Below are 25,684 nucleotides of genomic sequence, written 5' to 3'. Positions count from 1 at the left end.
TGCCTTCATTTTCTCTCTTTCACATATTCTTTTTAACTAGAGTATTTCCATTTCTCAACATTACACCTCTGATCATTCAAACTATTCATAGTTTTATTCTCTTATAACTCAATCATTAAATTTGTTCTGTTTAAATAACATTTTGTTTCCATACCAAATAACCACCCCTAATATTTATTCATCCAATCATTGAATGTTTAGAATATGAACATAACAAAATTAATGAAATAATTGATCAATAAAATGTCATAACACTTTGAAATCCATGTTACCTAGTTGGTGCTCATTGTGTTTATTTTACACTCAACTCTATTAGTGGCCAAAACCTTTTTTTAAACATAGCTACAAGTTGTTAATAGTATAATTGGTGTATTATATAGAAACATGACCTTGTTTTGGACCGTTACCTTAAAAAAATCCATTACAAATTCCAAAAGCGTGAATATAAAAAAAATGACTGAGTAGCTGATCGATTATGATTCTCAAGGAACAGTAAAAAATACCGGTTCAATCCTAAAAACGTCAGACTTTTTGATGGTTAAAAATGAAAAAAAAAATTCTTTATTTAATGAATAATTACACAACAAGGATATATTGTGCTTTCAATAAATGATGCAGACAGCAATATGTTAATATCATCGTAGTTATCCTTGTCTGTTATGCAATATATATATATATATATATTTATGTGTTCAAATAATTTCAAGAAAATATTTGTCTTACTCAGTAACAAAGCTTAGCAAGGCAACTTATGAATGCTTTATTTGGGTTGAAGTGATCCCAGCTATGTCCCAATCTCAGTTAGTAATAATATTAATTATATACAGGGTGATTGATATAATCGTGCCAGCCGTTTTATTCGAAAACCATAAGAGATATCAAAAAAAGTTAAACGGTAAGTGCCTTGGACTTTTTATTTAAAAAATTGTAGTAAAGTCGAAAAAATTATTTTAGCCGCCATTTTTCCAATATGGCCGCAAACTTTGATTTTTCTTATGGAACACCCTGTATTTTATTATGTATTCTGGTAAAAAATTTAATTTTAAGACGTTTTTATTCTTGTGATTTTTTTCATAAACCTAACCGTTTCAAAGATAATAATGGTTAAAGTTTTGAAATTTCTGCATGAGAAAGAGTTTCGATAAAGGCCTAAGCTAGCATGCCAGCTGTTTTATCCGAAAACCATTCAAAATTTAACAACTTAAACCATTATTATCTTTGAAACGGTTAGGTTTATGAAAAAAATAACAATTATAAAAACGTCTTAAAATTACATTTTCTACCAGAATACATAATAAAATACAGGGTGTTCCATAAGAAAAATCAAAGTTGGCGGCCATATTGGAAAAATGGCGGCTAAAATAATTTTTTCGACTTTACTACAATTTTTTAAATAAAAAGTCCAAGGCACTTACCTTTTAACTTTTTTTGATATCTCTTATGGTTTTCGAATAAAATGGATGGCACACTTATATCAATCACCCTGTATATTTTGGGTTTATTGATATAATATCATCTTGAATTGGAAATGTAAGGAAAAATAAAAGACAGCATTCATTGAACAATGTTTTTATATTTGCCACGGACACACGGCACCAACCGACTTTTTCTCATCTTTACGTTTATATAGAATTAATTTGTATGTAATAGTAATAATAATAATAATCATAATAATAATATATACAATGGTACTATCTGTACACACAAACTCACATTTCAAGAACGTTATATTTATTATTAGCGTTGATGTAAAGCTTGCACATAAACCATGGAGTACAACCACTCTCACACGTCAAGCTTCACACAATCACACACACGACGCCAGCATCGCCGCCGCAAATACATTCATATGCTCAGACATCCATACGCACACACACATACTATAGTAGGTCCATAAAAAACTTGTAAAATGTGAAACACTGGTTTCACACTAGAACGCCTATTGACGACTCGACTTAATGAGGGAAATTCCCGTAAGACAAAATATACCCCCCAAAAAGCATCTCCATTACAAATAGGGTTATTGCTTTATTTTATTGCAATATGCAGCCATAAAATTTGTCTTTTAAAGTGAAAAAATCGGCTGTTAGGCTTTCCATAAACAAAAATATTCTGATCTACTGCTAGCGTTTATTCTAGTTTGAGTTGTCTATGACATAAATATGTCCAAAGTAGAGGAAAAATCTAATGGTAATAATAATAAAAAGGTGGTAGACGTCTCACATTGTCGAAACAACAGCAGATTTGGTACAAGGGAAGGATTGTAAATAACCCGGGCGGTAGAGTATGGGGAAGTTGGCATAGAAAATTACATAAAAATATACAATAACAACAATGAGTGACGGATACCACCAGAGTATTCACAAAATGTACAATAACAATAGTAACATTCAATAAACTAATCCATACTAAACTCAGATAGTAATTCGAAATCAACCTACATTCGACACAACCTTAAAAAATAGTAGTTGGTGTTCTGAGGTTTACAAAAAATATCTAAATAAAAGTTAACATCCTTCATAGTAGGGTATTTATAATACTGATTTAATAAAAATAGTTCAAAAAATATAGACAACAGTTCTTTTTTTTAGAAATGTGGTTTGTAAAATTTGGGGAACCTCGAATGCTACTTTAGCAGCTAGACAGAAGGAGACGGGCTTGGCTAAAGCTAGACAATTCGTGACTGCTTTTTACCTTTACGATCGAATCTACACACTTTGAGTCAGTCAATTTAGAGATCAATAAAGTTTAGCCCTCAGTCAGAGGTGTAACCTCCATAGCCACTTGCAAGCTTCTACAGATCTAACGGGCTACAGATATACAGTATAGTGCACATGTGACAGTTATAAGCTTCCAGATGTATTTTACAATATTTCACATTGAGTTTACGTTCATTTCAGTAATATTTTTGTGTTTTATCTTTATATCATTTACATTTATTTCTATATTTAAGAACATCTAATATTAAATTCTCAAAAAAAGAAACATTTAAACAGATAGTAAGGCCAACGATTATATTTTCATATAAATTACAAAACAAATCAACCAACACAACAGTTTTTACATAGAATTTAGTTATCGATTAATATTGTCAGACGAATATGGTTTGAGACACCAGCAAGCGTAAAGTTCGGTGGGAGGATGGTACTGGGAGGGGGGGGGGCAATAACTTAGGTCTGCAGTCCTGACGAACACAGCTTGGCAGATTGAAAAATATTCCGATTTACAATTAATTACTTTGAACAATTAAAATATAACTCGTGAGCTGAGAAATACACAGTTTATTCGTGGTTTTAAAATACACTAAGATAACTTAACTTGTCAGCAAGTAGTTTAATTTTCCTTCTGAACATAATCTGCTTAGTGATAAATTGCACACTCATGTTATTAAGTAACACAACAAATCATTTAAAAATATGCTTTAACTTTTTTAATGATACCGAAGAAAGCAATAGGTATTTGCTAAAACTTGGTGTATAATCGTTTTATTTATTGTTAAGGAAATACAGAAGCCCTGTACTCCTTTGTTGTGTATTTCCCATATGGGGGTATAATGTGGGTGATATGTTCCGTTTACCTTATATTCCTTTAAAATATAAGATTTGTAATCTACGTATATTGAAGGGGGTGTTAATTTGATCCAAATACATAGAGTAAGGTAGTTAAAGAAACTATATCTAAATGAAAAAGAGTAAACAAATCTAAATCTAAAGTAACTGTAAAAAATATTTTCTTCTTTAAGGGCGTTTGTACAATTATTTGGCAAAACAAATATAACATAGAAAGATAAGCTAGCTAGTCAATTGTATCACATGTCACGAAACTTGTTCAACAGTTTCTGGTTCTTTGATATGGACTAAATACATCCTGGAAAATAGTGAAACGATGTCTAGGAACCCAATACACTTTCCATTTGGTATTCTGATTCAGGAACTAAAATTCATTGAACTAATTTTGTAATTTTGCCTACATCTCTAAACATCTTTACAATCTCATTTATCTGATGCAACTAAACGACTATACTAAAATCCTAAATAAGTTTAATTTTCTTTGTTTCCTTTGGTACAAAACGGGTTGGATGATAAATTGTTTTCCTGGTGAAAGAAATGCTTTTAGAAAAGGAAATTTAAGAATCACCATTGGTATGGTAATTGAATTAGGTGTGGTTTATGATAAACATTATAGTAATATAATGCAATGTAAATAAAAAGGTAAATATTTGAACAGTTATTAATGAGTCGAATAACATTTTATGTACTGGAAAAACCACAAATCAAAATACGGCAAAACGTCAATAGTAATTTAAATACTTAAATGCATTTATTTCACCAAATCTTTGTCAAATATACTTTTATTTTCCAGGGTTGAAAGACAATATATTACTTAAAAATAATATAGTCTAAAAAGACAATATTGTATATATAAAAAAAATTACAGTTCATCTGTTTTCCTAAAACAATTCTCAGCTAGTCAAAACAAAAAGATAAGAAAGCTAGCGGCTGGTTTGAAACTAATAGGGCCTATGGTACATCCAACAAGTCAAATAAATTACTAAATACACATTTTATCTAATTTAATACCGTACAGTCAGTTCATAGATAAAAATAACTTTTTTGGTAGACAAAGTATACAAAGAAAGTTTTACATTTTCCTTTAAAAAATGATGCGCTTTAAATATATGTACAATGTTACTATACGTTTTCTATTCAACGAGTCTGCCCCACCGCTCAAGTATGATTTTATACTTAAGTAGTTATCGTTTACTTAAGTATGAGAGTAGCTTAAGTAGTGCAATACAACTTCAGGCAATAACGACAGAGATATATATGTACAACAGATATAAGCTTACGGTCTGTGGCAATAACATCACTGTTACCACCGAGCGGTAGTTATTAGTGTTAACAACAAAGAGTTGCGCATGCCTACTTGTGGAAGACGCCGTCAACTCATGAAAACTGAAGGTTTTGGTCCATTCAATTTAAGATTCATCCAAGTGAATCCATTTGATATTTCTGATTAAAATAGAATACAGGCTTATAATTTGGATATTAACTTTACAGCAATTTTCTTTCATAAGTATGATGTTAAATTATTCCTTTGTTTTCGATTTGCTTTTTAATCAATCTTTCTTCCGTTTGATGTGTTTGTTTGGGCCACTCTCAGCAAAGATCTTCTAATGAACTAGACGAATATTTAAAACAAAACAAAATATAAAAATGTATTGTGATTAATAGGTTTGATATTTTTTGAATAAAAATGCAATTCGGATGTTTTGGTATGAATTTATAGATTTAAGTAGAAAGTATTACTTTGAGGACTTTTATGGACAAAAACCCTCACACCTAATTAAACAAGTAGACAGCACATTGAATCATGTGAAAAAAACTGCCAAATTAGCAAGCAGAGCACAACAAATTGTAACACTTAATACAACACCGAACGGCTTACCACAGTATCAAAATACAATTTCATCTAAAATCACTTCCGATAATTGATGTTAAAGCATTAAAATGAACTGCTTTGTAAAATCTATTTCTATGTTAACATAGTATTGCTTTGTATTCTTATATTACGTGGGCATGGGAAATGGAACTCAGGAACAGGGTATGAAGGGTAGATCTGTACACATGACACATCCACTCCAGACTATTGCTCGTTATTGAGATATTTATCACGTCATTATAGTAATCCGTATAACGATTCCAGATATATGTATATATTATTCATACACGATAATAACAACACGGTCTGTCGCAAGAAACACACACGACGCAACTCAGTGCCAGGTCCACAAAAACAGTAAGTGTAGAGTGAGCTTCATCTGACAAGATATACAGCTGTTATTTCAGAATCCACTAAAAGCTATATACTTAGTATTTTGGTTCAGGGTGAACAATGGTTATGTACATAATTAAAAACGATTCAACCAAAATTAAAGAGGCGCACAGTGGTTAATTAAATGCCCAAATTGAAAACGATAACCTATTAAAACAGTTTCTAAATGTTATTTACAAATAATCATCCGCTTAATTAAACCAATTTCGAGCACTCTTTCGGTAATTTGAAGTGGTTCTACTCTAGATATACTTACAAACTTCAAACCAACGATGGCGTGCTCAAACTGTTCGATGGTTTTGACCTATTTCTGTTTCTAAATATCCTATTCATTTCTGTCTCTCTATTGCATTTTACACATAAATTTATAATTAGGCCTTCTTATCAAAAGCTGCCTACAAAAAAATAAAAATAAAATAAAATGAGATGCTCAATATGTTTGTAAAGTGGAGCAACCGAGACCATGGTAACAAGGTATGCTTGAGGCTACCTACACTTATAACCAAAATACAATGGCGGCCGACACTCTGCGAGGACAAACAAGCTTAGGATAGAGTCATAATTTGTAGGGCAAGTTCCTTATATTTCTTTTGTAAAATAACTGAAAAATATAAACAAATACTATTGGAGTGTAGAAAAGTTGAAGTAATATATAAAACCCATTTATTAACTAAGTGAGCCCACAGGCAATGAAAAATAGTCATTAGTTTTGTAAACAGATTTATAATAGCTCTATTCACTTTTAAGATAACTCTTTTGTGAATAACGGTTGCTCCACTCACCAAAAACCATCACCGAACATGTTTTATTTTAAAATTAATCTTCAAACAAACAATAATTAATTAGTTATTAAATTACTATATGAGAGCTTGACAAAATCTAATAGCATATTAAAGATTGGAATTAAAATTCCTTTAGCCGCATTGGTCCATTTAGTCGTTTGCATATCTTGAGAGTCTTGCATTTAGGATAACTTCGTCAAAAAATCTCCTGTATTACCACTGTTAAGAGTATACCCTGTAATATACTAAATATAATCTTGGGATGATTAAACTTTCAACAAAATATACTTTTCAACAATTGATATTGAAAATGTTTAAAAAAACCTTTCAAAGATTCAAAATTAAATAAAAATATTTATAAATAAACCGAGTGTCGAGTGACGGATTCCAACTGCAAACTACTGCCTAAATTGTCGGGCTGTTTTAACAGACTTAAAAACAACAACAAAACAATAACATCCATGTCAGCTACAGTGCTCCAGTAAAATTTTAACAATAGAAACTCCTTTTAAACTTAAAATAATTTAATAACAACAACAATCGACAGTAAGTATTGTTTCAAATACAATAAATAGTAATGTACGTATGTGTTTTATTGTACGGTTGCTCACAAACATTAAACACATCACTATTCCCAGTGCTTTCTGATTCAACAATACAATTAAGTAGGACTTTTCGGCATCGTCAAAAACGAGTTTAAAGGGATTTGACGTATCTTCTTAAAACGACTACTATTGCAAATTATTTAATGTTTGCAGCGAGTTAAAAAAGTTTTTACAACTTACAAATAGTGGGACACGGGAATTAGGAGTGTTCTTGTACAGGGTGAAGGCTAGGTTATATTATCATATATACTGACATAGTGCAGTGTATACTTAAGATTAATTATGATTAGGTTAGCACAGGACCAGAGACTTGTCTTGGGCGAAGATTTCAGAAACGTTTGTCAGTAGTCCACTGGGCCCAAGAGTCCACAAACCTGCAATTACAAGGAAATAAGTGTCACTATTGAATACATCACAGGATTTACTGCAGTTAGTTGGTTGAGTAAAACATGGGAATAGGCCTACAGTACATTTATTCAAATTATAAAATATTTAACGAAAATATCCTACATTGCGTGCTACAATTTAAATAGCAATACCACAATTCCACATAATCTTTTAGCTTCACAGTTTTGAAATTTGCGGATTAGATAGTCAAATTAAAATGTTAACCTTAAAACAATGTACTGTACTGTAAATTAGATAGAAAATATCAGTAAAAACCCAATCGGGTTAATAAAAAAATTATACCTATTTTCCTGTACTCAAAGTTGTTATAAACCCAAACATTGCATTAAATAATGTTTACATAATTATTTTAATCATCAACACTTCTACAAGTTTGAGTTTTATATCTTTTAGCATTTTAATACTTTTGTAAATAAAATTATTATTTTATTAAAAATATCAGTGAAAGACATGCTTTAATTTATCTTTATGCAACTAAGTAATTAATGAGTGATACAAGAATTTAAACAATAAAGAAAGACTAATGTATTAAATAATATGGAATTCAAACTGAGAAACTTTACTTTCTGGTACAGTACGATTCAACAATAATGGTATGCCATCGTAGTCTTTTCTCGTTTGGAACAGTTCTTATGTTGAGTAATACGAATGTATCATAAAAAAAATTAAAGTCAAACCAATTACATAGACACATAGATATTGTTATTCATTATTTTGTATTTCAACAGGTTTTGTGTTTTGTGCAGTCAAAGAGCTACGAATATGATGTAACTTCCTTGCTGATGAATAATCAAACAAAAACAATCTTTTTTGAATACTCAGTGAAGGTTCGTGTTATTATTCATTAGGATTTTATTATTAATTTTTTAATGATGGTAGTGAAAGAAGTGTAATAATTTGTTTATAATTGTAAATATTCTAAAAAAGTGCAATTCCAAAGACGGTGTACAGTTGTAAAGAATTGAGATAAAAGTCACTAGTGAAAATATAACTTTTGTCTGCAGAACGTCTCATATGCTAAGTACTAGACACCTTGACCTTGGTAAGACTAGACACCTTGGCCTTAGTAAGTCGAGGTAATCATTCACGTAGACTATTGATACAGTCCACACCAACGCCAACATTATATCGTTTGATTTACAAACATATTACCATCGCAATATATACGAAGAATACGAAGGATTAATAAAGTATATGGATCAAGATTGATTGGTTATCACATCGCAAAGATCATCGCATTAGATTAAAGTTGATTATCAATTCAGTTTAAGGTTAATTTGATATCATGATACATTGTTAAAATTCAGTCCCATCATACTATTTACAATCTTATATTAAACGTGAACGTATTCTGAATCAATTACAGGACGGATCTTCATACATCTTCTTTTCAAGAAATTATTGTTTTGAGAGGCAGGGGCTTTTTTATGTCGAAGCCATAACCGTGACTTGGGTTTAAATTTGTAAAATGTAATTAATTAGGAAGTATTTTTAATTAGAAAGCTCAGCAGCCAACACGAAAACGTTTAAGTAGTTTTTGAACTAAAACAATTTTTTAGTTCCACTGAAAAGATGCTAAAATTCATCATAAATGAAAAACAAATTAAATTTTGATGAAGATTACTAAGTCGTGTTAGTCTGTTTTCACTATGTATACTTGATGTATCTTACTCGGTCGATGATTCATATAAATTGGGTTTAAATACTTGCTGTTCTAATTTAATTTGTGAAACTGTCAAGCATCTGACTTAATCTTAGCGCAGTATAGTTTAGTTCAACCAGGAGCATTTTTAACGATGTTTACAGTTTTAGAAAACGTTACAAAGCACGGGTAAAGCCTCTCGTGTTTACTAAACTTATAAATATAATTGGTATATATTATGAATCTGTAAATTCCTTGTATCTTAATAGTTTCATGGTTATATCGATTTCTTAAATATTAGTATTTCAACCATTATTAGATAAGAACAGATGTGAAGACGTTCGTAAAATCAACATTTGAAACTTAAAATATTATTGTATTAGGGACTTAGAGTTCCTTTAATTTGGTAGTGTTTCCGTCTATCATTGATAGTCTCCTAATGTGATGCATTTTTCATATTTTGTAACCCCATCAATGGTTTAATATCAATATCAAAACAGTTGTAGAAAATGGTTATTAGCAAATACAGAATTAGTTTTATAGAATGTATGTAGAACAAATGAAATTACAAGTTAGTTTAGATATGATTTAACCAAACTATTTATGTAGAAGAAAATAAGTTGAATCATGGAATAAGAGAAATGGTGTTTGATGACAAGATTACCTGAGTCTCAATGGTATCCATTAGTGAACGCAGCTGGTATCAAGGATCCCTGAAACAAAAATATACCATTTAAATTAATTAAGGCGTTCAAAGAAAGTCAATAAGCTATTCAATGCACAATAATTGGAAACATATTAGTTTGGCTCACTACAGTATTGTGTAACTGTTGCAACAAAGTAAAATTCAAAAGTCATGCCTATGTGGTTTGATGATTGTATAATGTAATCAATTTTAACAATGTGAACGGTATTGAGCAATATTTATATATTGAAGCATATTTATGTTTTACTTTGTTGTTGTTGTTGTTGTTGTTGTTGTACTTATTAATTGAATATTAAACAACCATAAGACATTATTTGCTTTAGCGGTTATAATGAATTAATTTTCAACAGTGATATGGTTTAATGGCTTGTTCTTTAAACCACACAAAGGTAGATCGCTAAAAAGGCGTGTGTAGCAACTTACGGGGTTGTAGTTGATGGGGGCGCGAGACACAGCGATGGCAGGGAAGCCCGGTGGCTGGGGGCTGGGTGCCTGGACGTACCCCGCTACGCTGTCCGCGCCGCTGGAGCTGTAGATGTCCAGGGCTGGGCCGGGGCCGGGAGAGTTGGCCGGAGGATAGCCAGGTCGGGGGGTGACAGTGTGAGGACTCGCTGGGGGACCGTAGCCCTGCGCCGCCGCCGCCGCCGCTGCTTGGTAGTTGTTCATCACTGTAATATCAATTGGCGTTAGTGACAGCGATGTGATGTACAGTAAGTGATGGTGTGTAACATCACTGTGCAAACTCAGTTTAAAATGAATATGAGTGATTGAGGCAGGAATAAAAGACGATGTTAAAAGAACTAAGAACAAATAATGCAGCCAATTTGAAACATCTTAGTAGCTTAAGCTTACAAAACCTTCAGAACATGTTTAAAAAATCCTGGTACATACTTATGTAGACTACACATTTTAAACGTACACCTGCATGTCTGTGGTAAATTACCTATGAATGTACATTCCTTATACTTGAATGAATATAGGGAAGAGTAGCTTTTACTTGTTTTCCATAACTTCCTTTACAAACAGGAAGGAAAGGATCAAGAGTGAGCAATACACTCATCCCTATAACTCCCAAATCTAGGGACTCATGTGCTACAACTCTCCCAAGCCAACCGCTTGCGGCCCTTCTCGAGGTCGGGTCATGTCCTTATACAAACTGTAAATACAATTAATAATTGTGACTAGTTTTTAAACTTAGATTGAATGAGAAATACGCTCATTACAATTCTATACAGATATAGTAGGTACGTGTAAAAGATTATTTCTGCTCATTTATCCTTGAGGACACATGCTAACGATACTATCAAAGTATACTATATTAGTTCAATGTCATGTACCTGATAAAGCCTGAGTAAGCAATGGTGTGTTATTGTTGGGGGTTAGCTGCCCGTTCGTGAGATCAACTGTGCAAAAACAAACACAATTAGATGTTAGTAGCAAACAGCACACATAAAATTATCTGCCAGGTGCACAGTTTACGCCTTCATAAAAACTGACAAAATGATTTAAAATACAATAGCCGATAAAATACTTGATATGTATGCTTAATTTTATCAACATTGTTGCATCCACTTAAATATTTAAGTAATAAAAAAAACACAAACAGCATGCACTACTAATGTCTGTGGTTTCAACCCCAACCCCTGATTAGCATGAAGCGTAATGTTCAAGTAGAGATAAATTGTGTTTATGATTAATACTGCAGGATTTATTGAAGAGTAAGGAAGAAAGACATTTTTGCCGCTTTCAAGGACTAACTACACTCACATGGATTTTGCATGTCAATACAGTTTTTAACTTCCTATACAACATTACGAATCCATCCTGTTAGTTCACAATCTACTTTAACTTTTAATAGGCCTAGTTATTATCATAAAGCAAATATATGCATTACAAGGAGGTTAAGTAGGGGATCCAACATACACCTGTTACTCTCTAGATAAGGAAGTGATGAGGACGGATGTTTAATCTGTATCCTCTTGCTCTACTCCTCCTCATGCTCAAATACAAAATTATAACTAAATTCTAAGGCATAAAACGTCTACAAATGCGTTCACTTTAGGCTACTATGAAAGCAGAATGCAAATTTATGATTCAATCGGTAAATGTCAGGCTAGCATGACATGTCAAACTGGCTGTACAAATGCAGGGGTTTGAATTGATTTCATGATGCATTTAGTGCAGTATTGAAGGTTAGGCTTGGCATAAGTTGGTCGGTATCGTGTATCGTCTACCTGTGACGTAGGGTTTGTCCGACCCACTGGTGTTGTCGGGTTGGTACTCCATGTAGCCCGACCTCTCCACACCCGGGGGCTGACTAGGTGGTGTTGAGGGGGTAGGAATGAAGCTGTACCCAGGAAACCCTGCTAAAACCCAACTCAAATGTAATTCCTGTTTCCAGATTATTGATGTTATAAGTTATATATTTGTGGGCGCCATTTCTGTTAAACTGTTTAAGCCAACAACCACTTGTCAAGTTTTTATTGAAAAGTTTATTGTATCATCCAAGAAAAACAAGACTGTTAAAACTGTTAATATGGATTAACATCACCTCAACAGATAAGGAAAACAGCATTCTCTTTTGATATTTTCTGTGTGTAAGAAGATATAAGCTAACGACCCCACTTTATGAGGAAGGATGATGGACGAAAGGAAGTAGGAAATACCTGCAGCCCCCGAAAGTTAAGGAGTCGGCTACATAAATTATATGGACATTAGTATAACATGCCTTTCTAGTAACTAATCACAGAGCCTCAAGTAGAAATAAATAAGAAAGCTGTTTTCATGCTAAAGTTTTTACTTTAACAAAGAAATATTTGATAGTTGTTTTATTTTATTTAGATATTGGGAGTAAAACAAATAGATAAACAAATTTGAGATACACCTATGAGAAAAATTGTTTATAACATAGTGTTAAATTAATGTCAAACAAACTTAAAAAACAAATATAAAGCTCGAGCTAAAAATATAAAACTACGGGTTTTTGCTAAAACATGCAAAAAATAAAAACAGAAAATCAACAAACCAAATTATATTATGAAAAAAACTGTAAAGACGTCATGTGCACTATCATCACACAACATTTAAAAAAAATTGTTAGCGAAAAGCGAAAAACATGAGACAGTTATAACAATCATTACTGGAACAATGAGTGATAAGTTTCAGCTGTGTATCAATCCTTAAGAAATTCTAGATTGTACAATCAATTGCAAACTGTGACGGATAATTTCACATTATTTAACAAAATGTTCTTTGGAAAACTGTGCACTTGGCAGTAAGAATCAATAAACAAATGAAGTTAGATTGGCAACAACACAACTGGACAAGCAAAATTAGAAATTACAAATGAAGAAAATAATTTGGAAGGAGTCGTTATTTTAAATGAGAAACCATATTCAAAATATGTTTAAAATACTTAAGCAAGAAACTTTTATTTAATTTGTTTACCAAGCATAGAAAATCCATATTTTGCAGTCCAGTCACATGGTTTCTAAACCATTTTGTTTTTTAAATCAATAAACATATACGGGGTCAGACCTTCAATAAACACACTTCAAAACAACCAATTCATCTATTGTATAAGCACTAACTGTTAGTAATATTCAGTGAACTATGTACTCTAAATGCTACTCTACATTGTTATTTGAGGAAAAGTTTTGGCATAAATGACTACTCTATTTAGGATTGAAATGGCATAAAAATAATTATAGCCAAAGTATTTTGAACGATATAGTTACTAGAATACAGTATATTTTAAATGCAAGTTCACAAAGTTTAGATTCGAAGACACTAAGCCATGGATTCAAATGTCATCAATCCTCCGATAAACGAAATTTTCTACAGCCAATTGCTTAAGGCTACAAGACTATTTCCAAATAGATAATACATGATTACTATACACAAATATTTACTATGTTACTACAAAAAACCACACTTAGCCAAGACCTTTCTTCAACACTATTTTTCTTTATACTATTCTACGTATTATTATAAGTAAACCTTTTCGGGTGGGACTATGTTAGACTATGTTAGAACACACAATCTAATCTACCTAAATCTACAATGACCAAATGTTAGTGTAAAACATATAACAACGTTATAAACAAATAAGTAATAGAAACTTAAAATTCCGGTCGTCATCTGAAAATGTTCAACAATGAAAACATAACGTCAGGAGTGTTAACAAAGCGTTAGTGGGGAATAGTAAAATAATCAATTACTAAATCTACTGAACCGATGGTACACAAAACAGATATATAAAAAGACATATATTTAATCTCCTAACTCTACGACACTCTTCTGGACTAGAGACTTCGCGCTATCACAAAACACACACACATCTAATGATTAGTATGTTTACTACGATGGGAACTCAACTTTTACAATAAAATCACAACACTAAGATTAAAGTGATATTTATGCCCTACTCATAAAAGGAAGCTCTTCAAATAAAAATTAAACACGTCCCTTGAAATCAATGTAATAGTTTTAAAACAGTGTTTAAATTATAAAGATAAAGATGTAGGAAGCTACGAATAAATTGTATATACTTAACACAGAGAATCGTCTCTTTAGTAGTAAGAGTGTATAAAAGTTGAGTTTCCAATTCTATAAAAAATTGTTGCAACAAGTTATATCGAATAAACATAAACAAATTAAACTAGTCTAGAGACTGGGATAAAATGAGCTAAAACTTCTCTTAAACACATATCTAATTTGACAAATGCTAGTCCAATCAAAAGTAAACAACGCATTCTAACTTTGTTATCTGTGGAGATCTTGATCACCTCTTCTGCTGTTCAGCTGTTCCTTCAGGTAGGGAACCGTTGCCTCAAAACTAGCCTGTTTCAATCTTGGGAACCACTAAAAACTCCTTACAAACACTGTCCTGACAACCTCTAGTTACTTGCTCTAAATATTTAAAATTATTAGTTTCAAATCTTAGAAACTCCTACGTGTCAGTCGTACTTGCATAGTAAACCAAACTATTCTATATATGAAATATGACCAATATACAGCTTGTTGATTTACAGGGGATATCAGTTAGAAAACTCGATTTGTCTGTTATTGTTTTGTTTTATAACTTGTTACGTGCGTTTGAACGTTACAAGATTTAATTACGAGTTTTATATATTATGGTTCTAATGCTACAGGAAACAGGTATTTGATTCTTTTGAACCATAATAGATACTACTAATGACAATTTTAGAATGTATTAATGATGCATTTATGAGTAGTTGGTATGCATTAATCTTATTTTAATATTTGAAATTATAATTGTAATAGAGTTTTTCAAGTAAAATCTTACCTTTAGTTGTATATAAGAAATGTGTAAGGTATAGTTATTTTAACGTTCTAAAAATTCTTTCTTTTTATTTTATTTTACAATCTCATTAAACAAGTTTCACCGTTCTATACTTCAAAATCCCTTAGACTTTATCCAGATAAGTTAAAGAAGGTAATGTTGCTGTATCTGTACTTTAAGAGTGAGTATAACTGACCGTTTACTATGCGTTAGTACAACTAACCCATGACTCGTTCATTTCTGATACTACAAGGTTTATTTCAGTATGTAATGCATTGCCCTATCCAGCAAAAAGTTAAACATTTACTATTGACAAAACAAAATAAATAATATTGACTAAGTGGTTGTCAACCGGCTGCTACAACACTTAACAGCAGAAATTCAATCAGTAAAAGGGGTTTAAAAGAAAAATAAATTTTTATGGTTAACGACTGATAGTAGGTTCATAAAGCCCCTCCTGTAATAAATTGATTTATTTTGCAACCATCTATAAAATGTAATATATTTAAATAAAAAGTTCAGAAAATGAAAAATGGATAAATGGTACACACATTTGATTTTTGATCATTTTAGAGTTATGTGGGTATGTATTTAATTTCTAAACCATTTAATTCAATGAAACCTAATCTAACAAGAAGAGTCAAATAGTCCTAGCTAACATGAGTCCTCATGCTTAGTCCATTTATTGTTCTAAAATATATTAATATTAACATGTAAAAATTCTATATAAACTACTCTATAACATATAGTTTAAATTCTACTTCTATCCTTAGGAATATATACAACTGAGGAATCAATTGTTATGTAATTCGCTAAAATGGATTTAAATGTTCTTTAAAACTGTGTACTCGTTTAGTAAAGCGGGCTGAAGAAGATAGATCGCTGGAGCAGTTTTAGTAAAACCTAGCCAATATTCATGTTTCTTATCAACACAAAAGTGACGCAGATCCACCAGTTTTGCATTTGAAACAAATCAACCGGTAAACTTCCAAACTAAACCACTCAAGCCACTAATCAACTCCTTTAACAATCACTAAATGAAATGTGTTCAATCGAAGTGAGATCGAACTACATACGATATATATATACAGTAGAGTGAGTCTAATGGTTGGAACGGGATAACCAACTCTAGTAGCCTACTAGACAACGATCTCAGGGGACTATGTACATGTACAGCTAGTCTATGTACTATCACATAACAGCGAGGTCGGAGAATGCCTTACCAGTCAAACACCTTGCTGTAGTCATGGATCTATTTTGGCACAGTGGCACCCCTACAAATACAAACCAGTCAAAACCACACCTGCCAGTCAAAGATATCTGACCGAAACCAAATATTTAACTTCATACATTTAGAGTGGCTTAAAAAAAAACGTTTAATTGAATTGAATGTGTTTTACAAAGGACACAGGGCCAATCATGTTAAAAAAAGGTTAATAATTTTAATCCTGATTATTTTAATTTAAATGCACTCTGTTGACTCTGTTTGAAAAGTTATAAATGAATGATGCAGATATATATATATGTATGTAGGCTATGTATAATAAAGTTACACATGTTAAGAAAATTTTGAAAAACTTATTGCGTAGTCTTGGTTTTATTTATTTGTTAGGTTAGTATAGAAATACAGAAATAGATTTTTATGCTCCCTAAAAAAGAAGTGGTGAAAAGAGTGGCGAGGGAAGATACGTCATTCATGAGATGAGAAGTGACGCCAATAACGTCTATTACGTGGCCTTCGTCGTCAGCGGTGACGGTTCAATCAATGACTTGGTAAACACAGCTTTTAAACATGAACAATATTCCTGCCACAGAAAATGTATACAGAGCATACAACTTGAAATTATTTATCGTGATAAGAAAAATCTCCTTTTTTTTAACAACGCTTCTAACAAATCCTCAACATTTCCTCGTGTACAAAGATTTGCATTATTCAATATTTTATGTTATCTATAAAGTGTTAATATTTACTAATACTTAATATTCAAATAAAATTAAAAAGTGTCCTACAACTGAACCGTAAATATTTAGTGTATTACTGTACAGTTGAGCTATCCCCCTTTTATCTATGGTAGAGTCCCGTAAACTCGGCACTCAAAAACCCGGCGGCCGGCAGTCTGGATAACTCGGCCATCACCTGGCTCAGAAAATTAGTGATTTTTTGAGTCCGAGTTAAAGATGGACTCAAGCCAGCTCAAGTCAAATCATTCGCAACTCGTACTAAGTAAAGGATTTGTTGTACTATATCTGATGACTCAATACTGACTTAAAATAATTACAAATAAAACAGGCGGTTAAAAGGCTTAAAAGTTGTCTTGTTCTTATTTTTAACCCTAGTTCCCGATAACCCGGCATTTCACAAACTCGGCACCCTTCCAGTCCACATTACGCCGAGTTTGCGGGACTCTACTTTATTTTTGAAGGAAAGAGGTTTTGTTAGCTTGGCGTAGGTAGTGTTTGACAGCATACGAGGCCCAAGGTAAATAAACCCTACCTAGTCTGAATCACTGAGAAATGAACGAGTCATGTCTTCCATTACAACTATAGGGAGACATAGTGTTGTACTTGTAGACACTGAATTGACGACACAACTGGTACGTGGCTTGAGTCATATTTATTTATAATACAATAACAATGTTACAGGCAATCCCCCTCAGTGGAGGTACACAAGCATGGAGGTATACACTCAGATATGTATGGACAAATAGCTTATACAATCGTCAGTAAGAAAATGTAGAATTTATACAAAAATCAATATTCTTAAAAAGCGTTGGCACGGTTGACCTCAAGTCGACTTGGAATAACATCGGGTATGAAAATAATTGACTGTTAACAAAATATTTGACAATGTATCACAATCTGAAACGAATGAATTCAACAGCGTTGAACCGCAGGACGTATGTCGTACGTTAAAGCTCGTACACCGCTTACGGCAACTTAACATAACATTCACACAAAGGCATCACACAAGTACGTCTTTGCCTTACCCTAGCTCGGACCTTACAGGGGCTCTAACGGGTTGAACTTAAAACCTACAAGTGTAAATGATAAAATAAACTGGCCTGCACCATGCACCTGTGAACAACTACGGGGGATCTCAAGTCTCAAAACAAACAATCGCCTCAATCGCAATATACTGTATAACGTTACAATGGAATTACAATAATGAAATTAATCTGTGCAGATACCTGTAGTAATACATGAATTTCGCTTTTCTAAAGTATAAATGACTAATACAAACCATAAATTGGCCCTAACTTTATATTTTTAAACTACCTTCAAATAAAATAGTTGATGGAAATGGTGAATAGAGATCCGTTTTCTTTACATGTATTGGATTCCCTATTTTGGTTATATGTTAAATACGGTACTCTTTTAGTACTATTTGTTGTGTGGTACACAATAGATCTATTTCGCATGAATAAAATACCTGTAACTAATTTTAACATTGTTTTGACCTAACATAACAATAACCACTTATATATTTTAGCTAAGATTGGCAAACTGTAACCATACAATTTTAGTTATCACAGGAGCGTAATAAGATTTATGTACACAAATATTTCAGATAATATAAAAGTTAAGATATTTAAACCGAGTCTTTGGTGTTTTGTCCCTGGTACTTTTCACAAGATCTCATGTTTGTCCAACAAGGTTTGTATTAACAAAACAATCTCCCAAGAGGACTCTAGGACTGTCGGGGATAACTCCCACCATACCTAACAACAAACAGACCATTAACTCTTATGGCACCTGTTTGGCAAACAAATATTACTTTCGGCTTTCATAAACTGGAGTCACAAAATTGATGTTTTATGTTTGATATAATACCACATTTTACCATAAATTGATGTGTAATAATAAATCTCAATTTCTTATTGAGGGCAATTTAAGAAAAGGTGTTTTACTATTAATTTGATTATGCAAAATAAAGAAGGTATGATTATAAAGTAATTAAAAGACCCACATCTTCAGTGAACCTGTATTGGCTATACAGTATCATTATTGTAGTTATCAACAGGCTGTAAACAAAATCTTGAGCAGTCGTTGTGTGTTATGATATAACATTGTGCTTTAATTAGAGGGAATAAAATCAAAACACTGTTAAATCTACGTTAGCATGAATGGTAAGAATAGGTTAAGAATAAAGGTTAAAAAGGGTTTGCGAGAATGTTAGAAGGCTTGTTAGTAATTAGGAAGAAACAAAATACTTTCAGCAATAAACATTATGTATCAAGAGGGATAAAAACTATACGAATTGTATACATTTTTGAATCTAAAGACCTGTGATGGATTAGTATTTTTTATGGCTATTGTAAATGCTTATATTGTAAATTTGGGTGGAGAGGAAAGATTCTGTCCAAACTCATTTTCAATTTGCCGGGTTAAAAGACCTGAACCAAAAATTATTTTATAGGATATGCAAAATAGTCTACTGAATCTTGAACTAAACAAACTGTTAGGTGTCGCTTCAAAGCTGCAAATCTATCACTTTATATCTGTTTATGAAACGGGATTAATTTCCAACTATATACTATGCCTAAGCTAACACTATATCCATAGACAGCTAATAGATGATTAAAAGCTAACACTATTCTTACATGGCCACGACATCTATAAGGGATACGACGTGTGACTTATTTCACATAATAGACACTAAGTTATCTACGACTAGTAGTTGGCTTTATTGTATTTTTACCTATTGCTATAGGTTAAGATCGGTATGGCTATATTCCATTATAATTTATTATAAACTTGTTTTATTCTTCAACAAATGTACTAAGTTGCAAACGAAGAAAAATCTTTGTTAAATAGGTTATTGGATATGTCCTAATTTCAGCACACCATTAATATTGATCCAATTTATTTAAAATAGACCACTCACAGTTTGTGTAGTATAATTATTTCCACTTACCTAACTTGCTTGGTAACAATTCAATCTTATCATAGGAAAAACTTAATATTATTAAAACATAATATTTCATAACATTCACTTTAACCATATTACCTTAAAAAGTCTTAGACGGAATGATTGTGTTTCGAAGTTTAAAACTGCCTCTTTACAAATGAACGCAATGTCTTGGATCTCGCACTCGGTGTTGTGTGTTTGTGTGTTGTTCACAGGGGCATAGCATGCAGATAAAGGGGATCGAGAGGGTACGGGAGCAAAGCGAGGGGATGGTGCGGGTGATGGTTATTACCTGCAGGGTAAGGGAGGCCGAAGCTAGGGTAGCCAGAATACCCGCGACTGCCTGCATAAGCAGCATACAGCGCTGCCGGAAAACCTGCGAACAGAACGTTGCCATGTTAGTCAACATAGGCCTAGGATCACAGGCACAATCTGATGAAGAATATTAGTTGTGGAGCATTTTAGAAGTGTATTTTTCTGTTATATATAATCTAAATATGAGGTTAGGAAAAGTTATTATATTATTAAATGTATTGTATATACAAACACTTATATTTCAATACCAAGCCTGTACTAAACTCCACTTACTTTTGTGTACTGTATTAATTACATTTGAAACACTTTGCTTTACAAATGGAACGTTTCCTACATTATAGTTTGGTGACCTCTCTTTTTGATATAATGTAAGCTTCAAATAACTTTGTAGTGTCGATTTTAGGAGTTTAAATCGAAGATAATTTATTCAAACAGAAGAGATGTTATAAGAGGTTCCAAATGTTATCGTAGCTATGTAATTAGAACAAAATCACTTTCGTTTGCTTGGATTTAATTTAGTGTAGTTGAGGTTCCGTAAAATGAAAACTTTTCAATAATTACGGTAAGTACTTACACTTACCAATGAATATAACAAAATAGATATACTGTACTGTATAAAAAAAACAACCGTATGCAAAGAAAACAGAGAACAAAGTACAACAGAAAGAGGATTGTTGTTTTGCCTAATATATACTAAGACACTTCTTTTAGAGGGTCTATAATGGAGAAATTGTTTTTATATTGAAATAGAAAACTTAAAATTTGAATTTCCAATCCAACACATAAAAGCTTTCAGCAGTAAATGAAACGACACTAGACTATGCCACATGATGTGGCCTACCTATTTCTATTTGCGTACTGAGGAAAAGGACTCGAATATGATTATGGAACTTACCATCATGCATTTGCCCCATTGACCAAATCCAATCTAAAATCAAAGAAAACAGTTAAAACATCATTTATATACAAATGAAGATGTCTTTATGTAATCTGTCTTTAAAGTTCAATGATAAACGAAGTTATGTTAGGTTTGATTTGATTTTCAAATAACCCTCCATGAAATTTCATAAGCAATTTTAGTGTGATCCACAGCACTAAAACTAAACAATAAAAAACAATAAGAACAAAATAAGAATGTTTAAAAACTAAACAATTGTTCTAGTTATAGAAGTACTTATTTCGGATTTCATCTAGCTATCATTATTTAAAAATTGTCAAACTATTAAAATATAAAGTGAAGTTTCTATTTTAAAACCACTAACTAAACATATAAATACTTATCTATATTGAATGACCAGCTCACAGACGAATCGCATTTTTACAATGCAAAACTAAAAAAAAGAACTATAAAATAATTTAGAACAAAAAGTAAAACGAAAAATCTGAATAATGAAAATACTATAGTTCAAAAAGTTAAGAAAATTGTGTTTTGAAATTTAAATTGATATGGTCGTCTGATTTTGTTGTGCTTTGATATAGTTGAAATATTTTCCCCTAATGCTTCACTAAAGCTCTTGTTCGCTTATCAAACAAGTATCACGCTTTGCGTGAAGATCTTTTAAAATGTTTCTAAACACCAAGAATCTAATTCAGTGCTTCATGCTTGGATATTATAAGTATTTCTCTTTGTATATATTATGGGCATATTTGTACAAATAATTATAAGTTAACATTTCTATATGACTTTTTTAAGCTGTCAGAAACTAAGACTGTACAGAATGGAATAAAGATACAAGCGATTCCAATAAAAAACTAACATTATTGTAAATCATTGCTATACTTTTGGTGTTTCTACGTTTGTTGATTAACTTTGAAATGGACAAATCAATTTTGATCCTTACAGTACAGGTTAAAGGTCTGTAGGAGCAATATAAGCCTTTTGCGACCTAGTGCAAAGAAATCATAGGACTTAAAGGAACATTTCTGATCAAAAAGCACCACACCTTCTATGCTTGAGACTTCACAAAAGCTATCTACAAAATTATTAAGATTTCATATATATTTCAACTTTTAAATTGCCTTGTTATCGTTTTAAAAAGAAAATAAAAAAAACCTGAAAAACTAAAGTTGTTAAAACTAAAGAAAATGTGCAGGAATCACACTGTAGGTCTATATAATCTTTTCTATTAGTTTTGTCACCCGATTTAAAAAGATGGTGGGAAAGGAAGCCACTACTGCTATGGTTTCTACTCTACGGTCTACCGTCTACTTTAAGCAAAGACGTTTTAAAACAGCAAAACAATAACATTAAGAATAATTTAAAATTTATTGATTCGAAACATAACAAAACAAATAATATTTTTAATTTTAAATATTGGGGATCAATAAAGTTAATGAAAGTTAAACTACTAAGGACTCGTTGTACCTTTAACATCTACTATACTTATTTACAGTAGCTTCAGGCGAATATTCAGCTCAAAGTAAAAAACAGATTATATCTATAGAAGGATTAAGATACCTTTTAATATTTCCTAAAAGGATTTTACAATTTTCGATTCAAATGAACATTCGAGTCGGGCCAAAGCCTCGCTACAAAAATCAAAGGGTTTCTATTAATATCCTTTGAGAAGATTTTCACCTGAAACTTATCTCATAACGAATAGGATAAGTGATATGTTAATTTATACCAACATTATATATATAGCCTTATTCTAAACATTAAACAGTTACAAATACTGAGGCTACCGTTACAAATCTACTCCTATCTCTAATACTATCCACACTTCTCGATGTAAGTTCAATACATTACGTTGTAAAATTATATATATTTATATGTATATATGTGAACCCCAAACCTTTTTAGTGTTATCCCTGGAAATTCCTACTGACGAACTCTACAACTAGAACTAACAGTAATAATAATGATCACAAACACACAAAAATAATCCATTTCTTTGGTAGCCACATTAAGTACATAGGGGGTTTATATTAATACTTTTGATAGGAAACAGCTGTAATTACAACATACCTTTGAGATCGCATAATGGTTCTAAATATGGGAACAGAAAATTATCATAGAAACATTTAAACGAAAACAAATTCGAAATTTAGAAAATAATTTGGATTAAAATTAAAACTGAAATTAAAAATACATATATAATAATTTAATACAAATAAGTCCTGTTGAATACTAACGTTTGTATGAAATATTTAACACAATAAAAAATAAAAAATACTACTTTTGTACACCTAAAGTTATTTTGAACGGTGTGACAGTAACTTAGAAAGGGGCCTAGGTATGGATATGAAAATGGAAGTATACGATTATTAAATGCGAAAAAGTAAAAAAAAAATAGATTTAGTATTTTTCTTTAGGAGCTTTAGATATAAAAAATACGTTTAAATACTCAAATTATAGCTTACAAAGGTAAGCAGATGAAGATAGACTTAATTCCAATAAAAATAATGAAATTCTTATTGTAATTCTGTTTATTCTTATGCAACATCAAAAATTTGAAAAACATAAGAAGAGGAATGAATTATAAATTTTATTCAAAATTGTTTTAAGTAAGAAGTTTGTGAAATTAACTTCTTATTGTAAAAATATGGCATTAACTCGAATTCCTAAAAAATACTTTCGTAAATTCTTCAACTATAAACACAAATCTATTTGACCAATAACTAATTATTGTCAAATAAATGAAGCTCAAACAAGTTAGACAAATAGTTTTCCAAATGCAGTTTTTCTAATCTAACTAAAATTTAATATTCTAATCTAAACAATATAGAAGAAAAACAAATCGTCACGAATAAAAAGGTTTTCAGAAATCTATTTTATGCAGCCATATTTTATAAAAATTAAAAATACTTTAGAAGTCGTTAGAGGATACAAAACTACAATTTATAAATTGTTGTGGCACAATCCTCAATCTGTTATCTAAAAAATAATGATGTACTATAAACACGCAACGAATACGATTTTGTAACTAAAACTTTTTATGAAATTTCATGAAAGTTTACAATAAAAACTAATATGGTATTTACAGCCAACAACGAAACGAAACTGTTTTTATAAACAAGAAAGAAATACGTGAAAAAGATATGTGGGTGTACAAATAAACATAGAGAGAACTTAAATAGTGATAGCCTTTACATTAATACAATTAATAAAATCATAAATAATAGTTATGACAGTATACCAGAAATACATGTACAATGTACAATTTACAAAGGTAATAATATCACTCAATAAATATAATTAATTGATGCTTCAATCTTTGGCAACGGTAAAGAATCACAATGTCATCTATTACACAGCACAAGAGATTCTAATATCTGGGAAGGACAGACAACAGGATTATATACATTTCGACTAATATAGTAAAGGTGACAGTAAGGATTGTTGGAGCTATGCAAGATATCAAACGACTTCCTACAAAATAACTAATATATTTCAATATTAACCTTATTTGATATTACTGTACGTGTTGGCTGATCAATGAAACGTTTTAGCAGTACGTTTTGCCATTAAATGGACAAAAAAAAATAATTCTAACTTTTAATGATTTGATAGCTTAGTTATGTTGCCGCATATGGTTCTTTCTGTATATTTGAGGGGTTATGTGAATACAGACACGATTTACTCAGATATGATCGGCTAGATTTATGGTTGATGGGTACGCGAAATCGTAACACTTTTATGGTCCATTTAACACAGGAAGACTTTTGTTTTAATTAAAAACAATCTAAATCGGATCTGCTACAAATGATTGTATCTCGCTGAAACTAGGAACTACAATACTAGTTTGAGGTATTTCATCACGTAACAAATCACTACTAAGGCGTGAACACAGTCTTAAAGTATGTTTATTACTCGATTATCTAATCTACATTTACCCGTGAATTAATCAATTGACGAATTAATATTCTACTCTAGACTAACATTATAACAGGATGAGATGGCACGTTATATCGTTGTATCTCTAAGTTACGGATGAATTTCAAAAATGTATTTTGTCCAAACATGACGTCTACTAGGTGCTGTGTTGTTTTTCATTGTTTACATGTATCATCAAACCTCACCTGTAATAAGACAGATTTAACAAAATAATATTGTTTTTACAGATTAAAAATTATACTGTATCCCTAAAACGTACTTGTTCTTGTAACACGTTTAATTAACGTTTAGAAAATGTAACAGTTAACAAAAACATATTCAGTAACTTTAGATTCGTAGG

General features: G+C 31.5%; 1 protein-coding gene across 12 annotated transcripts in view; it reads right to left on the bottom strand.

Annotated features, from left to right (window-relative positions):
- Positions 1–1,553: 1,553 nt before the first annotated feature.
- Positions 1,554–25,684, bottom strand: part of LOC128986010 (RNA-binding protein Musashi homolog Rbp6) — an 802,253-nt gene continuing 778,122 nt past the window's right edge. For 2 of the 12 annotated variants that reach the window (XM_054406067.1, XM_054406077.1), the window contains 8 exons: positions 21,403–21,435; positions 20,485–20,568; positions 16,507–16,557; positions 12,213–12,344; positions 11,316–11,381; positions 10,402–10,646; positions 9,937–9,991; positions 1,554–7,596 (listed from right to left, as the gene is read on the bottom strand). In XM_054406067.1, coding sequence (XP_054262042.1) covers positions 9,944–9,991; positions 10,402–10,646; positions 11,316–11,381; positions 12,213–12,344; positions 16,507–16,557; positions 20,485–20,568; positions 21,403–21,435 — 659 coding nt within the window. In that variant the 3' untranslated portion in view covers positions 1,554–7,596; positions 9,937–9,943. The remainder of the gene's footprint in view (positions 7,597–9,936; positions 9,992–10,401; positions 10,647–11,315; positions 11,382–12,212; positions 12,345–16,506; positions 16,558–20,484; positions 20,569–21,402; positions 21,436–25,684) is intronic. The other 10 variants (XM_054406068.1, XM_054406071.1, XM_054406069.1 and 7 more) reach the window with 10 other exon arrangements.

Source organism: Macrosteles quadrilineatus, unplaced genomic scaffold, assembly GCF_028750875.1.
Source record: "Macrosteles quadrilineatus isolate MER2022 unplaced genomic scaffold, UCM_ALF_1.0 Scaffold_2__2_contigs__length_208266976, whole genome shotgun sequence".
Classification (NCBI taxonomy): Eukaryota; Metazoa; Arthropoda; class Insecta; order Hemiptera; family Cicadellidae; genus Macrosteles; species Macrosteles quadrilineatus.
The sequence above is the reverse complement of the archived record's forward strand: the minus strand, read 5'-3'. Positions and strand labels throughout refer to the sequence as shown.